This window comes from Notolabrus celidotus, chromosome 11, assembly GCF_009762535.1.
Source record: "Notolabrus celidotus isolate fNotCel1 chromosome 11, fNotCel1.pri, whole genome shotgun sequence".
Taxonomy (NCBI): Eukaryota; Metazoa; Chordata; class Actinopteri; order Labriformes; family Labridae; genus Notolabrus; species Notolabrus celidotus.
This window is the reverse complement of record NC_048282.1, coordinates 12,914,070-12,936,543: the sequence shown is the minus strand read 5'-3', so window position 1 is coordinate 12,936,543 and position 22,474 is coordinate 12,914,070. Positions and strand designations below refer to the sequence as shown.

The window sequence follows — 22,474 nt, the reverse complement described above, 5'->3', positions numbered from 1 at the left end:
TAAAGGCTGCTCCACAACACAAGCATGTCTGTAACAGCTGCTGCGTCGTGATTCTCCTCTTCATCCCTTCAACTGTTTTTATCTTTCACCAGTTTAACTCTCTATACCTTTGTGTCATTATTTCTGATCTCATCATTTCATCTTATCCTCCCCTCTTCCCCTCTGCTCTCTCAGAACAAACTCAGCATCTAATCCCGACCCTAGATTAAGGATTACAGCGGCACAGTTTCTCTCTCTCTCTCTCTCTCTCTCTCTCTCTCTCTCTCTCTCTCTCTCTCTTTCCGCCCACAGGATGAGCTGAGCATCATTTGAATACATGTTAGAGCTGTGCTGCACAGCATGCAAATGTGTCCCACACATCTGTCCACCCGTCCGTTTATCCATTTATCCACTCTTCCCTCTGTTGACTTGGCTCACAGCATCACACAGACAAAATCAGACTTCACTAAGCATCTAGTAAAAAGTCAAATATCTGGAGGTGAAATGAGACCTACAACTGCTGTTTCTTTCTAACATTTAATAAATGTTGCAGACACACACTTTGGTCATTTATAAACCTTTTCCATAACTCTATAATTTTAACTGCATTTTAATCATAAGCTTGTTAAGAACAGACGCCACAAATAAATCTTTGTGTGACAGAGAGTGAGCTGACCACTAGCTGCTAATCATACTAACATAAATAATGTTATCATGTAACTGAGTTTATCAACTGTGTGTCAGCTTCTCTGACGATCTGTTAGTCCAATAAAGTGAACAGATTATTTGCCTGATATTTACATGAAAATCTCCAAAAGGCTTCAACACCACAAACAGAGCCCAGAGGTTAAAGTTCAGGGACTGAGTGAGCTGATGGGACACCTAGCAGCTCCCACCTGTCCCCCAAAGAGACCATGCCCTTAATCCTCCCTCCCTTTAGCCCTTAGTCTAATTTAAGCAGGTGAGTTGTATATAAATTCAGCCGTACAGTTGTCATGAATAGAGAAATGAGCTACAGAGACCCAAACTGATTTTGTACCAGGCTGTGAACATGTTTATTTCTGCTGTAACATTTTAACATGGGGCTCTATGGGGACTGACTCACTGCAGGAGACACACTGGTGGACACTGGGGGAACTGCATGTTTTAAACTCCAATGTTTGTTTTATTTTTCCAGTCCTGGAGGCTTGAGTGAAAGGGTTCATTAGGGAATAAGAGGAGGTTAAACATGCAACTGAACACGTGTTTGTAATTGTTTAAAGTTTTATTCATGAAGGTATCATGTTTTTTTTTATGCACACCTGTAAAGCTTCTTTAAATTACATAAAAGTAATTCTTATAAACATTACAGAGGACAGCAGCTGACACTCAGTGATATTAAGTGGTCTGTTTCCGCATCTGACACCACGAGCTGATGTTTCTTCTTCCTCTTTTTTTTCTGCAGCTCAGCCCGTAGCGCGCACACTTCCTCCTGCGCGTCCAGAGCGCTGCGCTCCGCCGGACCGTCCACATCCCCAACAGCACCCAGAAGAGAGGAGACCGTTATAGGATGGAGCCGACATAAAGACATGAGGAATACTCTCCACATCATCCTTATCTTCATCATCTGAAGCATAAAGAACTTAAAAAACCGCAGGAGGAAGAGTTTAAAAGAGAGAGCGGTAAGTGTCCTTCTGTTCGCCTGTGTGAGGGGAGAGGGAGTAACCCGGAAAATTCAATTTATATTACACATCAAATAACAACAAAGAATAAGACTGCTGAACTAATGTGAAGAAAAAACAGTGAGGTGATTACAAAGTTATACTGATCGATAAATTATCCATTTATTTCACAGAGGACTCAGAAAGAGGAACTACAACCTCCGCCTTCAAAAGTTAATGTACAGATCTATTAAGACACTAATGATACAGCAACACTAATAATACTGATAATGATAAAATGAATAACAATAGTAGTAATTATTCATATTGTCATTATTGTTGTTAATATTGTTATGAGTATTATTATTATTATTATCATTATTATTATTATTATTATTATTATTATTGTTGTTGTTGTTGTTGCTGCTGTTGTAAAGATGGAAGCTGGTAAAGAAAGGAGCAATGTGTTAACTCACTTCTGTCCACCATGTTCTTATTTTCTTTGTTATTTCCTAACTTTATATGTATGTGTGTGTGTGTGTGTGTGTGTGTGTGTGTGTGTGTGTGTGTGTGCGTGCGTGCGTGCGTGCGTGCGTGCGTGTGCGTGTGTGTTATTTTTAGACAGAAGCTGAGACCAGACTGGTTTCTGTTCTGTGTTTATGGTGTGCTGAGGGTTTAAATTTATCTGCATGGTTTGAGTGTGATTTATATTTAAATGCGTGTAATTACCTTAATCTCAAAGTAACTGTGTGTGTGTGTGTGTGTGTGTGTGTGTGTGTGTGTGTGTGTGCGTGCGTGCGTGTGTGTGTTGCAGAGATGCCATTGTTACATCACTCTGGTGGTCAATGTTGAATGAATGTACTGTAGCATCTGTTGCGTTATACCCTTCAGGTCGTCAGCATGATTTTCCCTGATGCTGTAAAGTTTGACTGAAGAGTTTAAAGTTGCTCAATGTCAGGGTTCATATCAGGAGACCTCATCAGTCCAGATCATATAGGGAACAGTGAGACATGAAGAGTAAAGCTTTCCAGAGCTCACAGAGGAGACTCTGAGAGTCGTCTTAAACTCTGACATGTAGAAAACCTGAAACCAGCAGCGAGTCCGCTTCTTATTTAAGCTTTCTCTTTGATATGAGTTATTATTTAAATGTAGCTGCAGATGATAATGGTCCTTCAGGTTTTTCACCTCTGATCTCAACTGGTCCTAGTTTCACAGACTGAATAACATTTCTGACTCTGAACACGATGGTATCTCTTTCACATCCTGCAGACATTCAATTAGACTCTAACACTACGGTGCTGTTTGTCTGAATGTTTCTGAATCTGATTTTAAATCATGAGAGAAAGACTGTGCAGATCTTTGAGCACAGAAACATGAATATTATACATGTTATATATAAATATTATCTTATAGTATTGTATCACATTACAAATCTAATCTGTCATGTTTATCTAATAAGACAGGTAAACTGTGGACAGGTGTAACGTGAACAAATGACTCAGAGGAGGATGATGAGGGTAAATGCCGTTGTGAAGTGAAGTATCAGACGTCAGATTCCAGGTGTTTGTCTGTTTCTGGTTTGAAGCCAGCCCAGCAGGTGAAGTTGTTTTGGCTTGAGGCACTCTCTAACTGGTACACACAGCTTGTCAGCATCTCACAGCTACATCAATTACTCCTGCAGAAGAAGAAAGCCCCCCTCACCACAGAGAACTCCTGAATCTCTCTGTGTGTGGAGCTCTGATGAGGTGTGCAGGTTAACACACCTGTCATACACAGGCGCAGACATAGGGTGCAGTTTGTGTGTTGCAGTGCATGATTGGTCCTCCATGTTCCGGTCTGTGAGCAGTCAGCTGTCAGCAGAGCTTCATTTGCATGCTATGGTGTGATAACATCTCACAAAGCAGCTCAGTGTTTCTCTGGATCTCTCACCTCGTTCTTCTCTCTCTAAATTAATCTGAGAGCAGCTTGGTCTGAAGCTCTAAATGACACTGTGGACGCACTTTAAAGCTCCTGTGAGGAACTTTCTGTGTATGCTATGTTTGGCGCACCCTGTGGACAAAGCGGTGCCTCTTCTCTCTTTGCTGTGGTTCAGTGAATGTGTGAGGGGTGTTCTCAGAGCAGTGATGCTCTCTTCCTGCTTCCTGTGAGTCTTTTCTGTGGAAACACAAGGTTTTAATCAAGCTAAGAGATCTGACTGGTCCAGACGCCGAGGGTGTGTTTTACTGTCACACCTCACAGAGACATCAGGATGAACCTCTCTCTGTTATTCGACCGAGTAAAAACTCCTCACTGGAGCTTTAACGGTAAAATCAGCAATCGCTTATCTCGTCTGGAGTAACAGGGAGGTGGAGCCAATCATGGCTGTCACTGAGGCAAGAGGCGGGGCTTCACCTGGACAAGTGGCCTGTCCATCAAAACCTGTAGACACAAACGACCAATCACAAGCTCACAGAGCAGCAGGTGAGAGCCAGCAGCTCACTTGAAGCAGCTCGTGTGTGGACTGAAAACTGCTCACAGCCTCATCTGGAGAGTAATGATTAATAAACAAACAAACAAATATTTAAACAAACAAATAAATAAATAAATGAAAATATGTCTCATTTGATGAGTGTTTGGCGTGTAACGACCATGAACACAGAGTCAGCTGATCCATGTATATTTTCACTCGGCACTGCGTCTCACAGAGCAGGAATAGGGCCGGAGGTCTCGTTGTTATTCTGGCCGTGTTCTGGAGCCGTGTTGTGGAGCCATGATGTTCTGCGTCTCACTGTGACGGTGTTTGTTTCAGACCTCAGCACTTCTCTTTAGTATGACAGGCATTGTTTGAACCTTGGACTACCAAAGGCTCTTTCTTCCTCTTTTGCAGTAAAAGTTGAACTAGTGAGCGGTGACACAAGCACTGTGTAAACCTGCAGAGTTTACCTGCTGTCTGCTTTAGTTTGAAATGTTAGCTCACCTTAGATTCTCCGATGAACCTTCCATTTGCAGACTTTACTCTCTGACTCCATGGAATCATGGGAAATTAAGTCTAAAGCAGTGTTTCAGACTGTCAGACTGTTTCTTTTTCAGTAAACAATGTGTAACTTTTAACCTTAAGAATAACTGCATCGCCTCACTTTAACTCTTCATGTGAGTGATAAAAACATGTTTCTTGAATGAATCTGAAAGAGACGTGCAGATAAAAACACGCGTCAGAGATGAAGAGTAGATAAAGTGTGAAGTTAGCTTTAAAACTTCTCTGTAGTTTATAAACTCTGTAACACACCTCCCGCAGACTCTGTTTTTAGTACTCATCAAAGTGTCTGAACTAAATGAGGAGAGAGACTGAGACATAAAAGAAGAGAAGCTGTACGGACTGACTGACTTTTGACCCGGACTGAACACTGCTGAGTCTGTTAAATCACTTTCAACTGCTCTGCTGTCATTACAGTTAATCTGAGACCTGGCTAAAGCTGTTAGAGGAAACAGGGAGTGAATCACGAAGAAGTTTGAATGTGCAATAACTCGTCTGCATCCTGAACAGCCTGATCAGGTTAGAGCTGCTCCAATTGCTGAGGATGCAGAAAAGTCAAAAGTCTCCGTCAGCATACTCAGCTGATCTCAGAGAAACCATCACAGTGACCAGAGATGACTCTGAGGAAGGCTGTTAGGAGGAAACAGAGAGAGAGAGAGGCCGTGAACAGAGGCTGACAAACTCTTCACTGTCAGAGCTGAATACATGCTCATTCTTCCTCTCTCTCTTTAACATGTCAGTAATATAACTTTTGCCTTAATTGAGGTTCATGATTTCACATGACCTCAGAGGTTATCATGTCACCATGCTGCTGGATCACAGAAGTCTGGGTCAGGGCCGGTCTAAGAACAAGTTGTCAATCACTGTCTGAGACAAGAAGTGATTTATGCTTCAGGGAACAGACAATCACTTTAAGTAAATCCACTTTAAACTGATGGTTACAACAATCCGCCGAGACTTCCTCAACAGAGCCGTGTTTACATCCATTACATCCCAGGGTCAGGGCCGAGATGTAACGCTAGGTCTCAGTTCAACAGCAGACACACAGAGGCCTCACTCTGGTTTACTGTTCATCCGTTAGTGGTGAGTCTCAGTTTCACTGTAAGTATTAAGTTCAAAAGCGGCTTCACTCTAGCTTCCTTCAGTGGTATGAACCTGAAACAGAAACTGATGATCTTGAGATTTTCTTGTAATTAAAGAGTCTTAAGTTTGTTGAAATCACATCATGATGCAGATTAGTCAGAAGTCAAGAGTCAAGCTTTGTCAGGTCTGTCTTCAAGAGGAGAAGAAAACTAGTTTGGAGCAGAAAGTTTAAGGTCTCTTGACTTTCTGTGCTCTTCATGTGACTGACGGGCTTCATGGTCCTCACCAGAGAAACAGCTGAGGTAAACTTCCCTAAAGTTTGATATCACACACGTTCCTATGAAACTAACTAAATTCCAGGAACAGTGGAGATGAGTCTAAGTCTGTGAGGAGTCTCTGTTTTTATTTGGCACAGCAGTCATTATGTGAGTTTCTTCTCTGAAGGTCTATTTTTGGACACTGTGGACACAACACACAAATAGTCCCAAAGCACAGAAGTGAAACTGTCAGCGAAGACACAGAGAGACGATTCTCAGAGATTCATCTTTCAGATCCCCAACGACGCTTCAGAACGCTGAGGTGAGCAGAAAACACCAGTTAGACCGCTTTCTCTAAATCTCTACTGTGATGAAGAACGAGGCATAGCGTGTGTTTGTGTGTTTGTGTGTGTGTGTGTGTGTGTGTGTGTGTGTGTGTGTGTGTGTGTGTGTGTGTGTGTGTGTGTGTGTGTGTGTGTGTGAAATTGGCCTGCTTAACGCCTCTCTCTGAATGTCATCAGTTGGCGTGACGAGGTTTCCTCCTCGTGGTTTCCTCAGGTGGAGGTGTGAGAACCTTCAGGGTTTAGGTCCTCTCATCGTCTGAGTTCAGATCACAGAGCAGAGACGGAGGAATCAGGAGGGATTTCACATAGAGCTGTTCCTGTTCTTAGTTTTATACGTTAAAGGGCAGGAGGACGGAGCAGGTGTAGCTCTCCTGTTTGTTATTATTTACAAAGACCCAACATCTGGACCAGACTTAGACTCTTCCAGCAGAGAGCTCAGAGATCAGAGTCACTAAAAGTCTTTAATGAGATAAATCAATCATTTCAGTCCATGTGTATTATATAACTTCAAATCAACATGAAACAGATCAAGGTTAGTGCAGAGACCTTAAAGTCTACGGTGTCTAACCTGCAGTAAAGCGCCCTGTCAGGATGAAGGTATTATTATTATACATTTTTATTTACGCTGGTATTAAAATGCAGACATTTCATGTGCAGAGTATTACTTGTATGAATATCTGAAGTTTCAGAGAGTCTCAGTCTCAGTGAGTGATTTGATCTGATGTTAAAGTGTGTGTGGATATCATCAGCCTGTCACATGATGTTTAGATACAGCTCTCTCTCTCAGTCTGCAGCCTCAGCTCTCTGCTCCAGGCTGACAGAGCTTTACATCCCGTGTTCACACAGAGCTGACTGTGGAGCTGAACCAATGCTCACCTGGGTCAGGTGTGAGTGTGATGTCACTGCAGATGAACCAATGACAGAGCTTGTATGTGAGCATCAGTTCTGACCTCCAGTGCAGTCACAAACATCAGGGAGTGTACTCGTTAACTGGAAATTTAAAATAGAGGTTAGCGTGTCTGCAGAGGGACGCCGCTCTGCAACAAGGAAAGAGGAACAAAGACAGAAAAGAGGAAGTTCATGTGTTAACAGCATGTTTGACCTCAGCAGCAGCAAACTTCCTGTGTCTAAATGCTAAGAGGAAACTTTTTCCATTGCGCACAGCTGATGGTGAGGGCGACAGGCCGGTAATCTGAGATACAGATTACAGACACAGGATTAAGGATTATTCATGTGCTCAAGTCTTTCTGTTCTACAAGTCTGCTGTTTGTTTTTTTATCAAACTTTTACTGCTGCCGTCTTCATAAGTACTCTGCTGTAAACAAACAACGATGGTGATGAACATCTCAGTGTGAACCAAATTCAAAACTGATCAGATCTGCTCACTCACACACAGACAAACACACACACACACACACACACACACACACACACACACACACACACACACACACACACACACACACACACACACACACACTCACTCACATCACATCACATCCATCACACTGTTTCATTCACTCAGGTTAATAATCTCATTATGATCTGTTCGAAATCACAGTTTATACTATACTATACACCCAGTCTGTGCTCCTGTTCTCTCTCTCTCTCTCTCTCTCTCTCTCTCTCTCTCTCTCTCTCTCTCTCTCTCTCTCTCTCTCTCTCTCTCTCTCTCTTTCTCTCACACACACACACACACACACACACACACACACACACACAGATGTGTTTTGGGCAGCATATAAATATTTTATTGCAGCAGCTGACGAAGGAGCTCTGGTGAATCAAACATGAGTTCAACTGATGTAACAACTGGATTACAAACATCTCAGAGATTATAATGTGACAGCGATCTGTCAAATGTCGCCTTCTTTCTATCAGCACCATGAGAGAGGACGCTTTCACGCCTCCTCCACCCGACCTGACGCTTTTTTTGGTTTTAGAAAACAACCCAGCACTATTACAGCGTCAATTAATGTTTTAAACGATGTAACTGAGGCACTTGACAGTACAAAACACTGTATAGCTCTTTTTGTTGATTTGTCAAAGGCATTTGACACAGTGGACCATGGGTTACTGACCCTCCAACGCATTGGCATATCAAGTTGTGCAGCATCCTGGTTTGCCAACTACCTGTCAAACAGAACGCAGTGTGTCAAGTAGCTGGAGCCAGCTCCTCTTCTCTAGAGCTCTTAAAGGGTGTGCCCCGAAGTTCCGTTTTGGCACCTATTTTATTTACAATTTATGTAAATGATCTGTGCGATAACTTGTCAAATGCCTGGTATCACTTGTATGCTGATGACACCATTATTTACTGTTGTTCGTCATCTATTACTCAGGCTTTTGAGTTTTTACAGTCTGCCTTTGATGTTCTTCATCTGCTGAAATTAAAACTAGTCCTGAATGCAGACAAAACCAAACTAATGCTTTTCTCTACTTCAAGCAAGTCCCCAGAAAACGTCCCCTTGGTCGTAGCCTCACAAGGGAAACCCATAGAACTTGTCACTAAGTATAAAAACTTGGGTTTTATTTTCAATCAGGGGCTTTCGTTTAAAGCTCATATAGCAAGCCTGGTCTCCAAACTTAAGGGGAAACTAGGTTTCTTCTTCAGGAATAAATCCTGTTTCTCCCTCAGAGCGAGGACATTTTTCATAATAATTTATAAATGTCTTCTTGGCTCAGTCCCAATGTATTTGTGTGTGTATCTACAAAGATCAAAAAGCCACTATGCCTTGCGCTCCTGCAACACTTTACAAATGTGTGTTCCTCGAGTTCGGACAGAGTCCGGTAAGAGAGTGTTCAGTTTTGCTGCTCCTACTGCTTGGAATACGCTCCAGAAGGATTTGAGTTTGTCAGATCTTATCTCACTTGATGCCTTTGGGTCCATCTTAAATGAAATACAGACTACAGAACAGTGCCTGATTTTTTAAATGTTGTTTTTGTAATCACAAATTGCACTTTATTTGAAAATAAGTTGCACTTTTAAATTATTGATTGCCTCTACATACTGTCTGTACATATGCTCCATGCTGTTGAGTTGTGCTATTTATTTTGGCCTGTGCTGCTGATCTCTTGGCCAGGTCGCCCTTGTAAATGAGGTCTTGATTTCAGTGGGTCTCATCTGGTTAAATAATGGATAAATAAATTAAAATAACTTTTAAAAAACACTCACACAGACACGAAGAGAGAAACTGTCCCTGAGCAGATCGTAAATAGTGCTAACAGATTCCTGAGGACTGTCGATGCACAAACAAGATACCAGAAATACAAAGAAGGGACACTTGTTCAGTGAACACAGACGGGGTCTAGCAGTGAAATGATGAATACTGAGTGTGAAATAAACACTTGACTAAACAGAAAACAGTCTGTTTTTAAAGTGAAAGTTGAATTGTTTCAGGAACAGGAAGAGCTGAAGTGAAGACAGTATAAATGACTTAATGTTAAACACCTGATGTCACGGTAATACATCATTTATTATATCTCACAGAGTAAAGTAACTCTCTGATCATCTTAACGACGCAGGCTTCAGACCTTTCAGACTCTCTCACTGATTATCTTCACTTTCCTCCAACACCAACAAGGAGGAGTCACAAACATGTTTTTATCACATAACTTCTTCTTCTTCTTTGTCAAAACCTGCCGCCTACATTACCCACAATAAACCTCAAGCACCAACAGTTAGTCAGAGGTCACAATTTGATGTGGGTTCAGGTGAGTCCAGCAGCAGCTGCAGAGGTCTTTCTTTAAGCTCCACAGCCAGACACCCCAGCCTAAGCGGACTCAGAGACATTTATCAAACAGAGACCCTGAAAACTTCAAAGACCATAGAGATCCGAAGACGTGCTCCCTTACACCTGTTAGCAGGTCTGAGCGGTTCCCACCTGGTCCGTCCTCAGGATCCACCACCACCTTTTAGGGACAGCTGTGACCCAGGTCTCTGTGATCTGATGTTGATATGTGACAGTCAGTGTTAGAGTGCTAATGTCAGTGTGTGAGGTGAGACTATTGAGTGTCACGTAAAGATTGTACTTATCGTTGAGCTGATTATTGGTTTCTAATAATACGGACAATCTCTTAAAGCTCCTGTGAGGAACATTTGTTTGTGTTGACTGTGGCGCCCCTTGTGGACAGAATGAGCAGGTGTTCTCTCTGTGCTGACTGGTCCTATTCATGATGGAGAATCTCCTCCTGCTTTATTTTGAAGGTCAGATGTTTCACTCGTCATGAAGATTTGCTGCTCATGATGTAAACAGAGGCTCCTTCTGCAGCTGGACTCACCTGAATCTTACCTGCAGTCAGCAGCTTCAGGCACCAAACATCCTTTAAAGGAACAGTTCACCCTGTTCCTGAGGATCTGATCACATCAGTGTTTTCACATAAAAATTGCTGTAGTTATTCTGTAACACGCTTCATGTTAATCTGTGAAGAGCTGCAATAACATCAGAATTAATGATTACCAACAGATGCTACAAACACACGGCACATGAATGATTAATAAAGCTTCGCTGTACGAGGAAGAGAGCGCTTTATATTCACTGCTCAGAGTCTGATGGAAACATAAGAGAGGATCTCTGTGAAGAGGTCAAAGATCGTTCATACTAAAATGAATCATTCATTGAATCATCTGTGAACACAGAGCAGAAGAGACTCTGAGTGTGATCCTTTCCATTTAACTGTCACACAGTAATCAGATCGTATATGATTTCATTTAAACTCTTTAAATCAAGTTCAAGACTGAGAGGATCCAAGGTGGACAAAGTCCCAGGATTGGGTCTCCTTGGTCCCCTCTTCTCCTCATATATTCCTCCTCTCCTCTCCTCAGTCTCCTCCTCTCCTTAGTTATTCCTCTTCTCCTCAGTCTCCTACTCTCCTCATGTAATCCTCATCCTTCTTCTTCTTCTCCTGCAGGACTCAGGATGGGCTGCGTGGGCTCTAAGAAGGAGCCGCAGCCTGCGGTTAAAAGATCGGGGAGCGACGACCTGCAGAGCCGCTCACAGACGGCACACTATGTCAAAGACCCGACGGCCGGCAGCAAAGCTGTAAGCAGAGACTATCTGACTCATAAAAACATGTCTGAGAGGAGCTCAAGAGAACATGAGAAGTTAACGTGAAGTTAGTTAGAGCTCTGTGTTTACATTGTGCAATGATGTTTACATCTAAATGAGTGATTAAAGGCTGATTTATACTATACGCTGGGGGTCCGCGTAGCTCCCGTACCTACGCCGAGGCCTACGCACGTAGCTGACGTGCACCTCCTCCAAAATATAACTCCCCGTAGAGCCGAGGCGGACCGCAAGCCCTGTGATTGGTCCGCTCAGTGGCTTTATCTTTCCCGCATTCACAGCACTTCTGGGATCCCAGACATCGGCCGCACATCAGCCGTGTATTTCATCTCCTCCTCTCTATTCTTCATGTAATCATGTCTGTATGATAAACAGCAACATGTATCAGCTGTAGATTAACATAACACGCTTTGAACCACTGTGGAAAAGTAAACAGAGATCGTAGCGGGACCGGAAGCAGGCGACCAGCTATCAGAAAGACCACACTGCCCTCAGGCGTTTCGGCGGAAAATTGCTGCCTTTTCACAGACACATCGACGCACAAGTATGTGGTGATCATGTCCGCGTCAGCCCCTTCTGCGTAGGGGTGACGCAGAAGTATAAATCAGCTTTAACAGTTAAGTCCATCAGGAGGGAATAATGACCTCACCGATTATCACACACCATCCTTTAAATGATAGCATCATGCTCCCTGTTTCTATTTGTTTAACACTTTATATGTTATTACACACTTTATGTTTCATATTATAAAACACTCATATTTATAAAGATATGAATTTATGAGTTTAAATAAGTACAATTTATGAATTACATTCAAAGATAAACTCATTTAGCTTGATTCTGAGTTTCAAACACGGGAGGAACACAGCTTCACCTCCTCTGTGTGTCCTGTAATACTCACTCTGGCCTCTAGAGATCACTAAAAATCTGATGTATCTGAAGATGCTGCACAACCTGTTAGCTGACAGACGTCCTCTCACATTCAGAATGAATACATATTTTATTTATTTATTTTTATTTTATTTACATGTTTGCCTTTATGGATAGGACAGCTGAAGAGAGACAGGACATGTGGGGAGCAGAGAGTGGGTGAAGACATGCAGCAAATGGTCACAGCTGGGAGTTGAACCAGCGACCTCTGCAACGAGGACTATGGCCTCTGTATGTGGGGTGCTTAGACCACTAGGCCACCTGTGTGACAGTCTGTGTTGGGGTGGGGCTTCATGCATGAGGTTGGCAGAAGAGGGGAAGACAGTGATCTTGGGGTGAGGGGTTTGGTCAGTCACAGCCTTACCTGCTGGTAAGACAGGACCTGGTGTGCAGGTCCTGTAGAGATGGAGCTCAGTCCCTTCTCTGCAGAGCGGATGATACTGCAGCATGCCAGACCATGCTCCTCTCAAAGGAGTCAAGATGCTTAACAAGCTTATTTTTCAAAAAGATAAAAACTATTTTAAAAAATTATAAAGATGATAGATAAATAGATAAACATAAAGATAAGGAATGTCATCATCACTGTTTGCATACAGCTAAATGTCTTTGGATCACTCAGCCCTGCTGCAGTAATAAGATAAGGATACGATATAGATAATGTGGAATAAATACACAGAGATAACAAGAACAATAAACAAAAATATTTACAAACATAAATAAGAAAATAAATAAATAAACAACGGGTATAACTTAGAAACAAACATAAAAATCCTGATGCGGTACTTAGAACTACTGTTGCACCTGCATGTGCCGCCATCTTTGTTTAAAGAAACATGAAACTTAAAAAACAGCCTCAGATCACATTTACAACATCCTCAAAGGTGATTTACTCCTACATCTGAACAAACCTGTGACCTTTAACTTAATTAAACACTCATAAACACATACACACACACACTCCTTCGTTATGGTGTCTGAATAAAGAATGAGGAAGATGAAGCTGTGAAAGCAGAAACAGTAAGAGTCTGAGGAGGAAACAGTGTGACAGTAATAAGCGGGCAGTTTTCCACTGAGGTCATGTGACCATCTTTAATTTGCATCCTGGTCGAACTTTGATCTGAGCTCGCCACGGCGTGAAGCTGCTGTGTGAGAGAGAGAGCTTCCTCTTCCTGTGAGCCGACTGAACCACTCCTCTGTCTCAGTGAAGAAGAGGAAGTGACTGAAACTGAAATACAGAAACTCCCCTCACTCTGGGGTTTTACTTATTACTTATTTATTGTAATGTTGTAGACTGTGCAGAGGTCTGACATGATCACTTCGAGGGAGCTGATGGATCCACACAGAGTGAAGAAGACTCAGACAGATTGTTTAAACCTGTATTGATCTGTGTTTTGAGTCAATACCAGAAGAGATCCATAAAAAATGATCATCAGCTCTTCATCTTTACAGATTTTAGCATCTTTCAGCAGCTTGTTTTGGTCAGCTCTCACACCTCTAAACATGTTGAATATAAAGAGTTGTAATTGCAGGTCTGGAGCACTAGGGGGAGCTGTGGTTTAAAGTGTGCATTGAGTAGAGGCTCCATGTGAGAGGAGGCAGGTGTGAGAAATAAAGGCATCCTGCATGTTGGAGTGTTGGAGTTAATCTGTTATATTCTGTAATCTGGATTAAATGGACTTCATGTAAATAAATGAATCCTCTAACACAAGTGAGAAACATCCAACTCCACTCCCACCAGTAAGACGTGTTCTGGGCATGCTCCATAACCATCAGAGAACATCTGACAGCACTTTGATGCTCACCTTTAATCATCACATATCTCTCTCTCTCTCTCTCTCTCTCTCTCTCTCTCTCTCTCTCTCTCTCTCTCTCTCTCTCTCTCTCTCTCTCTCTCTCTCTCTCTCTCTCTCTCTCTCTCTCTCTCTCTCTCTCTCAGAGTAAAGTGCCGTCCAATGCAAACTGTTCAGATGGTGAGTGTTTATCATCAGACACAGACCTGTGTCTTCAGTATCTTCTAACACTCAGTGAAGGTCTCAGCTTCTCCATCAGTCTGACCTTCAGCTCACTGACACCTTGTATGTCCTGTATGTGTCTCTGTGTGTCTTTTTCCTCTGTGTCTCTGTCCTCTGCTGCAGGAGAAAGCATTGCCATGGCTCTGTACGACTATGAGGCCATCCATGAAGGAGACCTCGGCTTCAGGAAGGGAGACAAACTGAAGATCTTAGAGGAGTGAGTGAATCCAGCAGACCTGCATCATCTCTCTCTCTCTCACTTTCAGACTCACCTTATTATCAGCTGTTCAACAGTCTGACAACAAAATAGAGGATCCCCTAATCCTTAAAATCCCTGCTGGATAAAACGTTTTCTGAAATAATCACATCATTTCATTTTTCTATACAGGAAACAAGTGGTTCATTAAGTTCTCTCTCTCTCTCTCTCTCTCTCTCTCTCTCTCTCTCTCTCTCTCTCTCTCTCTCTCTCTCTCTCTCTCTCTCTCTCTCTCTCTCTCTCTCTCTCTCTCTCTCTCTCTCTGCAGGTCGGGGGAGTGGTGGAGAGCAAAGTTGATCAGTTCGGGTCAGGAGGGTTTCATTCCCAGTAACTACGTAGCTAAAGACACCCTGGAGGCCGAGGAGTAAGTCTCCTCACACACAAACACACCTTCAATGTCTCTAAGGAGAGGGTCGAGGCAGAGGGTAGCCGACTCCTTTACTCAGATTAGTATGACATGTATATGATCGTCCCTGGTGTCTCTTTATCGCTGTCTAGAATTAATCAGTTGTTATTTGGCTTTGATCAATCACATGCATCCCATTCTATTCTCCTTTGATCTGTTCCATTCCATTCTATTCTGCTTTGATCTGTTCCATTCCATTCTATTCTGTGTTGATCTGTTCCATTCCATTCTATTCTGCTTTGATCTGTTCCATTCCATTCTATTCTATTCTGCGTTGATCTGTTCCGTTCCAATCTATTCTGCGTTGATCTGTTCCATTCTATTCTATTCTGCTTTGATCTGTTCCATTCTATTCTGCGTTGACCTGTTCCATTCTATTCCCCTTTGATCTGTTCCATTCCATTCCATTCTTTTCTGCTTTGATCTGTTCCGTTCCATTATATTCTGCTTTGATCTGTTCCATTCTATTCTGCTTTGATCTGTTCCATTCTATTCTCCTTTGATCTGCTCCATTCCATTTTATTCTGTTCCAAAGAGGCCACACCACTAATCGTCTCTCCCTTTAACCCTTAATCTGCTGTAAACAGGTGAGTTGTATATAAATGTAGCCCTTAAAGTTGTCATGAATAGAGAAATTAGCTATAGAAACCCAAACAGTTTTTTACCAGGTAGTTAACATGTTTATTTCTGCTGTAACATTTTAACATGGGGCTCTATGGGGACTGACTCACTGCAGGAGACACACTCTAGTGGACATGAGGGGAGCTGCAGCTCTGCTGTGTCAGCTGTTTCATCAGTCTGGAGGTTTCCTCCTGACTTGAAGCGGGTACAGGTTTCTCACCTGTTGTGTCTCCTGCTGTTCAGGTGGTTCTTTAAAGGTGTGAGCAGGAAAGATGCAGAGCGGCAGCTGCTGGCTTCGGGGAACAAGACGGGATCCTTCATGATCCGAGACAGTGAGACCACCAAGGGTGAGTGGACCAAACAAACCCGGTTGTCAGGATTAGGTCAGCTGAGTCATAAGAGATGGATAAATCTGATTCATCCTTACAGTTACTGCAACCTAAGAAACTGTTTCCAAGAAAGAGTCAGCTTTATTTCATTTATCAAACACAGTCAGCCATGAGGTCTACGAATAAGCTAACGTGACTGTGAGTACAATAAGTCTCCACAGGTGAAGGAGTAGAGGCTGTGTGTGAGGTAAATGTGGCTCCTTCAGATGTATGCAGGTATGAACTGAACCTCTGTACTGCGTGTGTGAGCCCACGGTTCGTCCTGCAGGAGGGACAGGATCTCATGTTCATGTTTTACTCAACCTTAGATTTTAGACTTTACTGAGGTTTATTTTAAAGCCTCAGAGTGTGTGAAATCACAGGTCTAAATCCCCTGAGTGACCCTTTAACTGCCTTGTGTTGTTCTGCAAAGGTATCAGCTGTAAGGAGCCCTCATGTTGACCTTGTGTTCCTTTCTGTCGTCCCTCACAGGAAGCTACTCTCTGTCTGTGCGGGACAGTGACGGTCAGTCTGCTGACACCGTCAAACATTACAAGATCAGAACTCTGGACAATGGAGGATTCTACATCTCTCCACGAAACACCTTCAGCACCCTGCAGGACCTGATCAGCCATTACAAGAGTGAGTTCATCATGTCCAAACACACACTGAGGGAGTTTAATATCTAAGAAGGAGCAAACAGACAGACCTCAGTGAAATGAACAGATTACATTTATCATATTCTCACTCATAAAACCTTTAAAACTTTAGACCTGACCTTTAATGGAGGAGTGGACTCTTCACATGGCAAAGTTTAATGCTTAAATAAACTGTACATGAGTCTCTATATGTGTCTTCAATCTTCCTACAAACTAGCTTTAGTAAGAGCTCCTCCTTTAAACCACAGTGCCCTCTGCTGGACAACTCTAAAACATCAACCTGCTGAATGTGCAATCTGATCAGGTCTTATGGATTGTTTTTAAAGCGCTGTGGAGGTGCTTCATTTATCGCTGCAGGACAAACGTTGATGAAAATAGGAATCTGAATAAGAATAGTTTCAAAGTAGGAATCTGAATAAGAATAGTTTCAAAGTAGGAATCTGAATAAGAATAGTTTCAAAGTAATGATTGTCTAAATGAGATCCTGCGTGAAGAGGAGGAAACCCTCTGTGCACGAGGAGGAGGAGACCCTAACAGAATCTAACCCTGGTATATTTGTTGTGTGTGTTTTAGAGCAGGGAGACGGTCTCTGTCAATCACTGACCAGTCCGTGTCTGAGTCCTAAACCTGAGAAACCATGGGAGAAAGATGCGTGGGAGATCCCCCGATCCTCACTCAAACTGGAAAGAAAACTCGGAGCAGGACAGTTTGGAGAAGTCTGGATGGGTGAGTCAAAACGGGATGATTTTAGACTCCGGTTTTTGATGACTGAGTACAACATTCTCTGATTCTAACATGTTGATTTGCGTGAAGCCACGTACAACAAACACACCAAGGTGGCGGTGAAGACGATGAAGCCGGGAAGCATGTCTGTGGAAGCTTTCATGGGTGAAGCTAACCTGATGAAGACTCTGCAGCACGACAAGCTGGTTCGCCTGAACGCCGTGGTCACCAAGGAGGAGCCCATCTACATCATCACAGAGTATATGGAGAAAGGTCAGCCTGTCACTCTCATAGAATCAGTCTGTTTGTCTGGTTAAGGTTTCTGTAGTCTCACCATGTCAGAGACGGTGGTCACTGAGCTCTGCATGCAGCATGTGTTCCCTGTGTTAATGTGTGTGTTTGTGCATGTTTGTGTCTGCAGGGAGTTTATTAGACTTCATAAAGAGTGATGAAGGAAACCGCGTCCAGCTGCCGAAGCTCATCGATTTCTCTGCTCAGGTGAGAGTCACTCATTGAGCTTCAACTCTGCTCTGATCACACTGACTATCTGACGGTCTATCTGTCAGATCTTTACCTGCAGTTTACACAATCACCTTCAACTACAGTCGGCTGAGGAGAATTATTAAGATGCCTTTGATAAACAGCTCAAACTGGAGCTCTTTGTTCAGCCTGAGCACTTTGTGTAAGACACTCCCTCTGTCCCTGAAGTTCAGACAGTCAGAGAGAGAGAAGAGGGGTGTTAGAGAGAGTCTGTTTCAAACAAACAGAGCAGGTATCTCTGGATGAGGGGGCACGTTCACCTGCAGCCAGCTGATATGATCCAGAGCTGCAGCAGCTCATAGACCTGTCGTTCCAGTCTGAATCTGCACGGTAACATCAGATGGAGACACGCCCTTGTGTGTCTGCTGTTTCATCTGCAGATATTAAAGACTTGATAAGAGAAGACTCATCATTAACCTGGGTCTCCTCTCTGTGTTTGAGTTACTCAGAGAGTCTGACAGGTGAGAGACTGACTACTGCATGGACCAAAATGCTGAACTGGTCAGGTCTCTACATGTGAAGCGAGTGGGGGGTTTGATTCCAGCCCAGCGGCTCTTTACCTCATGTCTCTCTGTCTCTCCTCCAGTATCCTGCTCGGTGTGCTTCTCTTCCTCTCTATGAGAAAGAAAAGTCCACTTTATATCTGTGTTACATTGTTTGGTTAATTAGCAGCAGTGAGATGAAGTGAAAGAACAGATCAGCTTACACACTCTGATCGTGTTCATAAATCTGTGTTTGAGACAGAGAGGGACGTGATTTAGAGGTCAACGTGTAAGTGTAGGTTAGGTCAGTATGGGTTCAGTGTTGGTTTTAATGAGTTTACAGTTGAAGCAGTGTGTCAGGGTCATGTATTGAACTCTGTTCTGACTGTTTTTTACTGACTCTTCAGACCGCAGAGGGGATGGCCTACATCGAGCAGAGGAACTACATCCACAGAGACCTGCGAGCTGCAAATATCCTCGTCAACAAAGCTCTGGTCTGCAAGATCGCAGACTTTGGCCTGGCTCGAATCATCGAGGACAATGAGTACACGGCCAGAGAAGGTATGAGTCCACATTCACTGTGATATGTGTGATGATAACTTAAAGTCAGAGAGAGCTCAGAGGAATGGGAGTGAAACTGAAAGGATCGGTGTATAGCTGAAGGAAACTCACGTCTTTCTGTTTCTCTTCCAAACACCAGGAGCTAAGTTTCCCATAAAGTGGACGGCTCCAGAGGCCATCAACTACGGCTCCTTCACCATAAAGTCTGATGTGTGGTCCTTCGGCATCCTGCTCACTGAGATCATCAGCTACGGACGCACACCGTACCCAGGTAGGCTGCCCTCAGCTTTGTCCCAGTATCACCAGAACCTCTCACCTGAACCTCTGGTGCTGCTTCAATCAGGCCTCTCTTGTAGATATTTGACAATAGGGTTTTTGATACTTGTTATCAGTTTAAGTCATGTATTTCATGTTTACTGATGTTTGAGGAGAGGATGGACACACCTGCCTAAAGGTGCGTAGCTCCGCCCCTCCCTGAGTGACACAGCACAGGGTTTCTGCAGGAACGTAAATGATGACTGAGAGGGGTCATCTGCATGAGTCTCAGGGATATCCAACACGTTCTACTTATACATTTTCTGATGAAGGTGAAGGACGATAAGAGAATCCCAGCATGTATAAACCATTCAGGGGCAACATGTCTGTTTGTGGCGCTGCCTCCAGAACAGTGAACTCAGTGTTTCATAAGTAGAACTGATCAGCTGTAGTCACACATGTTAGGACGAGCTGTAGAAAACAAGAGTCAGAGTTCATGAGAACAGTTGAAATGTTAGTACATATATGAAGTCTTTCCTTGTGATGAGTATCAGCGGGGCTCTTTTGGGGTCTACGAGCTGAGCTGCTGCTAACATTAGCTCACCTCTCTGAAACTGTATCTGATGACTTTGATCGGGTCAGACGATGGAGTCACACTCTGCAGCCTCTTGACCCAAACGCTGTCCCTGGTGTTTCAGGAATGACAAACCCCGAGGTGATCCGCTCTCTGGAGAAAGGTTACCGGATGCAACGTCTGGACAGCTGTCCCACCGAACTCTATGAAATCATGCTGGAGTGCTGGAAGAACAAACCTGAGGACCGCCCCACTTTCGACTACCTGCAGAGCGTCCTGGAGGATTTCTACACAGCCACAGAGAGCCAGTACCAGCAACAGCCATGACACCTCTAACATCCAAAACACACACACACACACACACACACACACACACACACACACACACACACACACACACACACACACACACACACACACTCCATCTGTCCTGCTCCTCTCTTTGATCCACACACTCTTAATAAACGTTAATGAGGAGAGAAGCTTCTGTTTTATTCTCTCTGACTTCTCTGAGCTCTGATATCAGAAAGTGGAACCACAAACGTGCAGAGATTATAAAAACAAGGTCACATTACACATCTCTTTATTTTATACATGAAGCTTAATGATGCAGAACAGCAGTCTGCAGAATCATGCACGTTAGGAACGTGATATTAATGTTTGATAAAGTTTGATAATGTAAAGGAAAGATAAACATCTATCTCTCTCTTCCCTGATGTTTTAGTTCAATCTCTCATTAAGGCTTAATAAACAGCATGGAGGAGACCTGCTGCAACGTTCATCGTTCATGAAGAATCCGGTTTGACTTCACTCAGTTAGGAATAAATAGATATATGTGTCTCACCTGAGGGCAGTCACCTGGATAAACTTCCTTAGAGAGAGGATCAGGCAGTCACACACTGATCTCATTCTGCTCCGTTTGTATACTCTGCTCTGTCTCTCCTGCATCGTGCCTTCAGCTCTTACTCTTCCTCCCTCACGCTCTGTACATATAGACGTAATAAATACAGTTATTTTAGAGACTTTAATGTGATGCACAGCGACTGATAATGCTTGTTGATCCATGAGACTGTAATACGTTCAGATTTCTCCTCTCTGTGTGAAAATAATTTATTACTGCAGGTACAGATGCGTTTCAGCTCACAGAGTGTCTGTACGCGATCATCTCTGAATAAAGCTTTTATAACTTTTTATTGAAGGACTGATTCTTTGACTGTGTTTCTCATATTGTTTCAATAAAGCACCAAAAGAGAATATTCACATGTTTAAAATATAATTCCATGTTTTAGTTTAATCCTGTGAGAGAGAATAACAGCTGCAATGACATACTTTTTAGACTGGTTCTATATCTCCATATTTAATCATGTCCATACTGTGAATACAGTTTACAATATTTAAAGTATTTTAGTATTTACAAAATCTTTGGATATATTTGTTTGATGCTTGGCTGAATGTGACTGACAAGAAAATGTTCAAATCAGTTGTTTCAGAAATAATCTCCTTCAGGTGTATTTACACAAACATAGCTTTATTTATTTATTTTACACAGTTTATTTGCAGTAAGATAAATCTAAAGAATAACTATTTATGTAGAGTCTGAGGTGTCCATTAGTAACAGGTACTTTTTATTGAATCTTTGTATGTAGCTACATGCTGAACAGGAGCGGAGTAAGACTGTTTTGTCTTGGCCAAACTGCGGCACAGACTTTTGTATGTGGTGGCCAGGCATTGTAAACAACCTTCTTACCATCGGAAGGTTATGTCAAATAATCACATCTACTTTAACTTCTAAAATAAGATTAAATATGCCATATTCACGCATATAACATTTAACTTTGAAAGGTAAATCCACATAGGTGCAACACTAGAGAGCCAAACAGAGGATGATTGTCAAGGTCACCATTTAAAGAAGTTTCACATTAAAATGCAAAGCAGCTGCCAGCAGCCTACTGAACACAACACACAATGTATTTATACAGTATATAAAGGCTGCCTTTGACTAAGCAAATAGGTCGGATTTCAGGGCCATTCCCTGGCTACGCCCCTGATGCTGAACTCTGATATAAATTATATTTACCATTAGCTACTTTAAATACATACAGCCCATCATCAGTTCTACACACCAGTCTAAGTTTAAGTAAATGATTTAAAACAAACCAAGCTGTGGTGTCCTGGTATGGAAGACGCAGAAGGACATGATTACAAACATTTAATTTTTTCAATTTTCTCAAGATAGGTTAATGTTGTTGATATCTCAAGAAAACAAAGCTTGTTATATCGAGATCTCGACATATTTTACTTGTGATAATGGGGTCATTAATCTCATTTTATCAAGAGAACGAAGCTCATTTTTTATGTTTTTGATCTTCAATCTGTGAGATAAATGTCTTGTAACAAAAGGTCTTTTTATTCTTTACTGAGGCAATATTTTCTAAACAATGTTTGTGAAAAAAATATCAGTATTATTAAAATAATTAAATAAACTGATAATAGGCCTTTCCTATCATCGGAAGTTACTTGGTTATTATGTGCTCCTTTTATGTTTAATTCAAAAGCCCTAAAGAATAAGATTGAATACATTATATTTTCTTAGTTTTCTGGTCATATTTTTCTTTTTCTTTAAAAAAAAAACTGAGAAGATAAAATGTTTTCAATCATGTCCTTTTAGGGCTTCTGTAGGTTGAAAATAATTTAAAATGAGGTTAACT

The 22,474-nt window shown here is 42.4% G+C and overlaps 1 protein-coding gene across 2 annotated transcripts; it reads left to right on the top strand.

The window, feature by feature from the left end:
• Positions 1-1,444: 1,444 nt before the first annotated feature.
• On the top strand, positions 1,445-20,959 carry hck (HCK proto-oncogene, Src family tyrosine kinase). 2 transcript variants are annotated; one of them, XM_034696541.1, is made up of 14 exons: positions 1,452-1,640; positions 1,814-1,853; positions 11,225-11,355; positions 14,246-14,279; positions 14,445-14,538; positions 14,846-14,941; positions 15,848-15,951; positions 16,465-16,614; positions 17,205-17,357; positions 17,445-17,627; positions 17,776-17,852; positions 18,784-18,937; positions 19,077-19,208; positions 19,891-20,959. In XM_034696541.1, the coding sequence occupies exons 3-14, from the start codon at positions 11,233-11,235 to the stop codon at positions 20,091-20,093; spliced, it is 1,503 nt and encodes a 500-aa protein (XP_034552432.1). In that variant the 5' UTR covers positions 1,452-1,640; positions 1,814-1,853; positions 11,225-11,232; the 3' UTR covers positions 20,094-20,959. The 2 variants fall into 2 exon arrangements, with proteins under 2 accessions (XP_034552431.1, XP_034552432.1); XM_034696540.1 differs by lacking the exon at positions 1,814-1,853 and having other exon boundaries at positions 1,445-1,640.
• Positions 20,960-22,474: the final 1,515 nt, after the last annotated feature.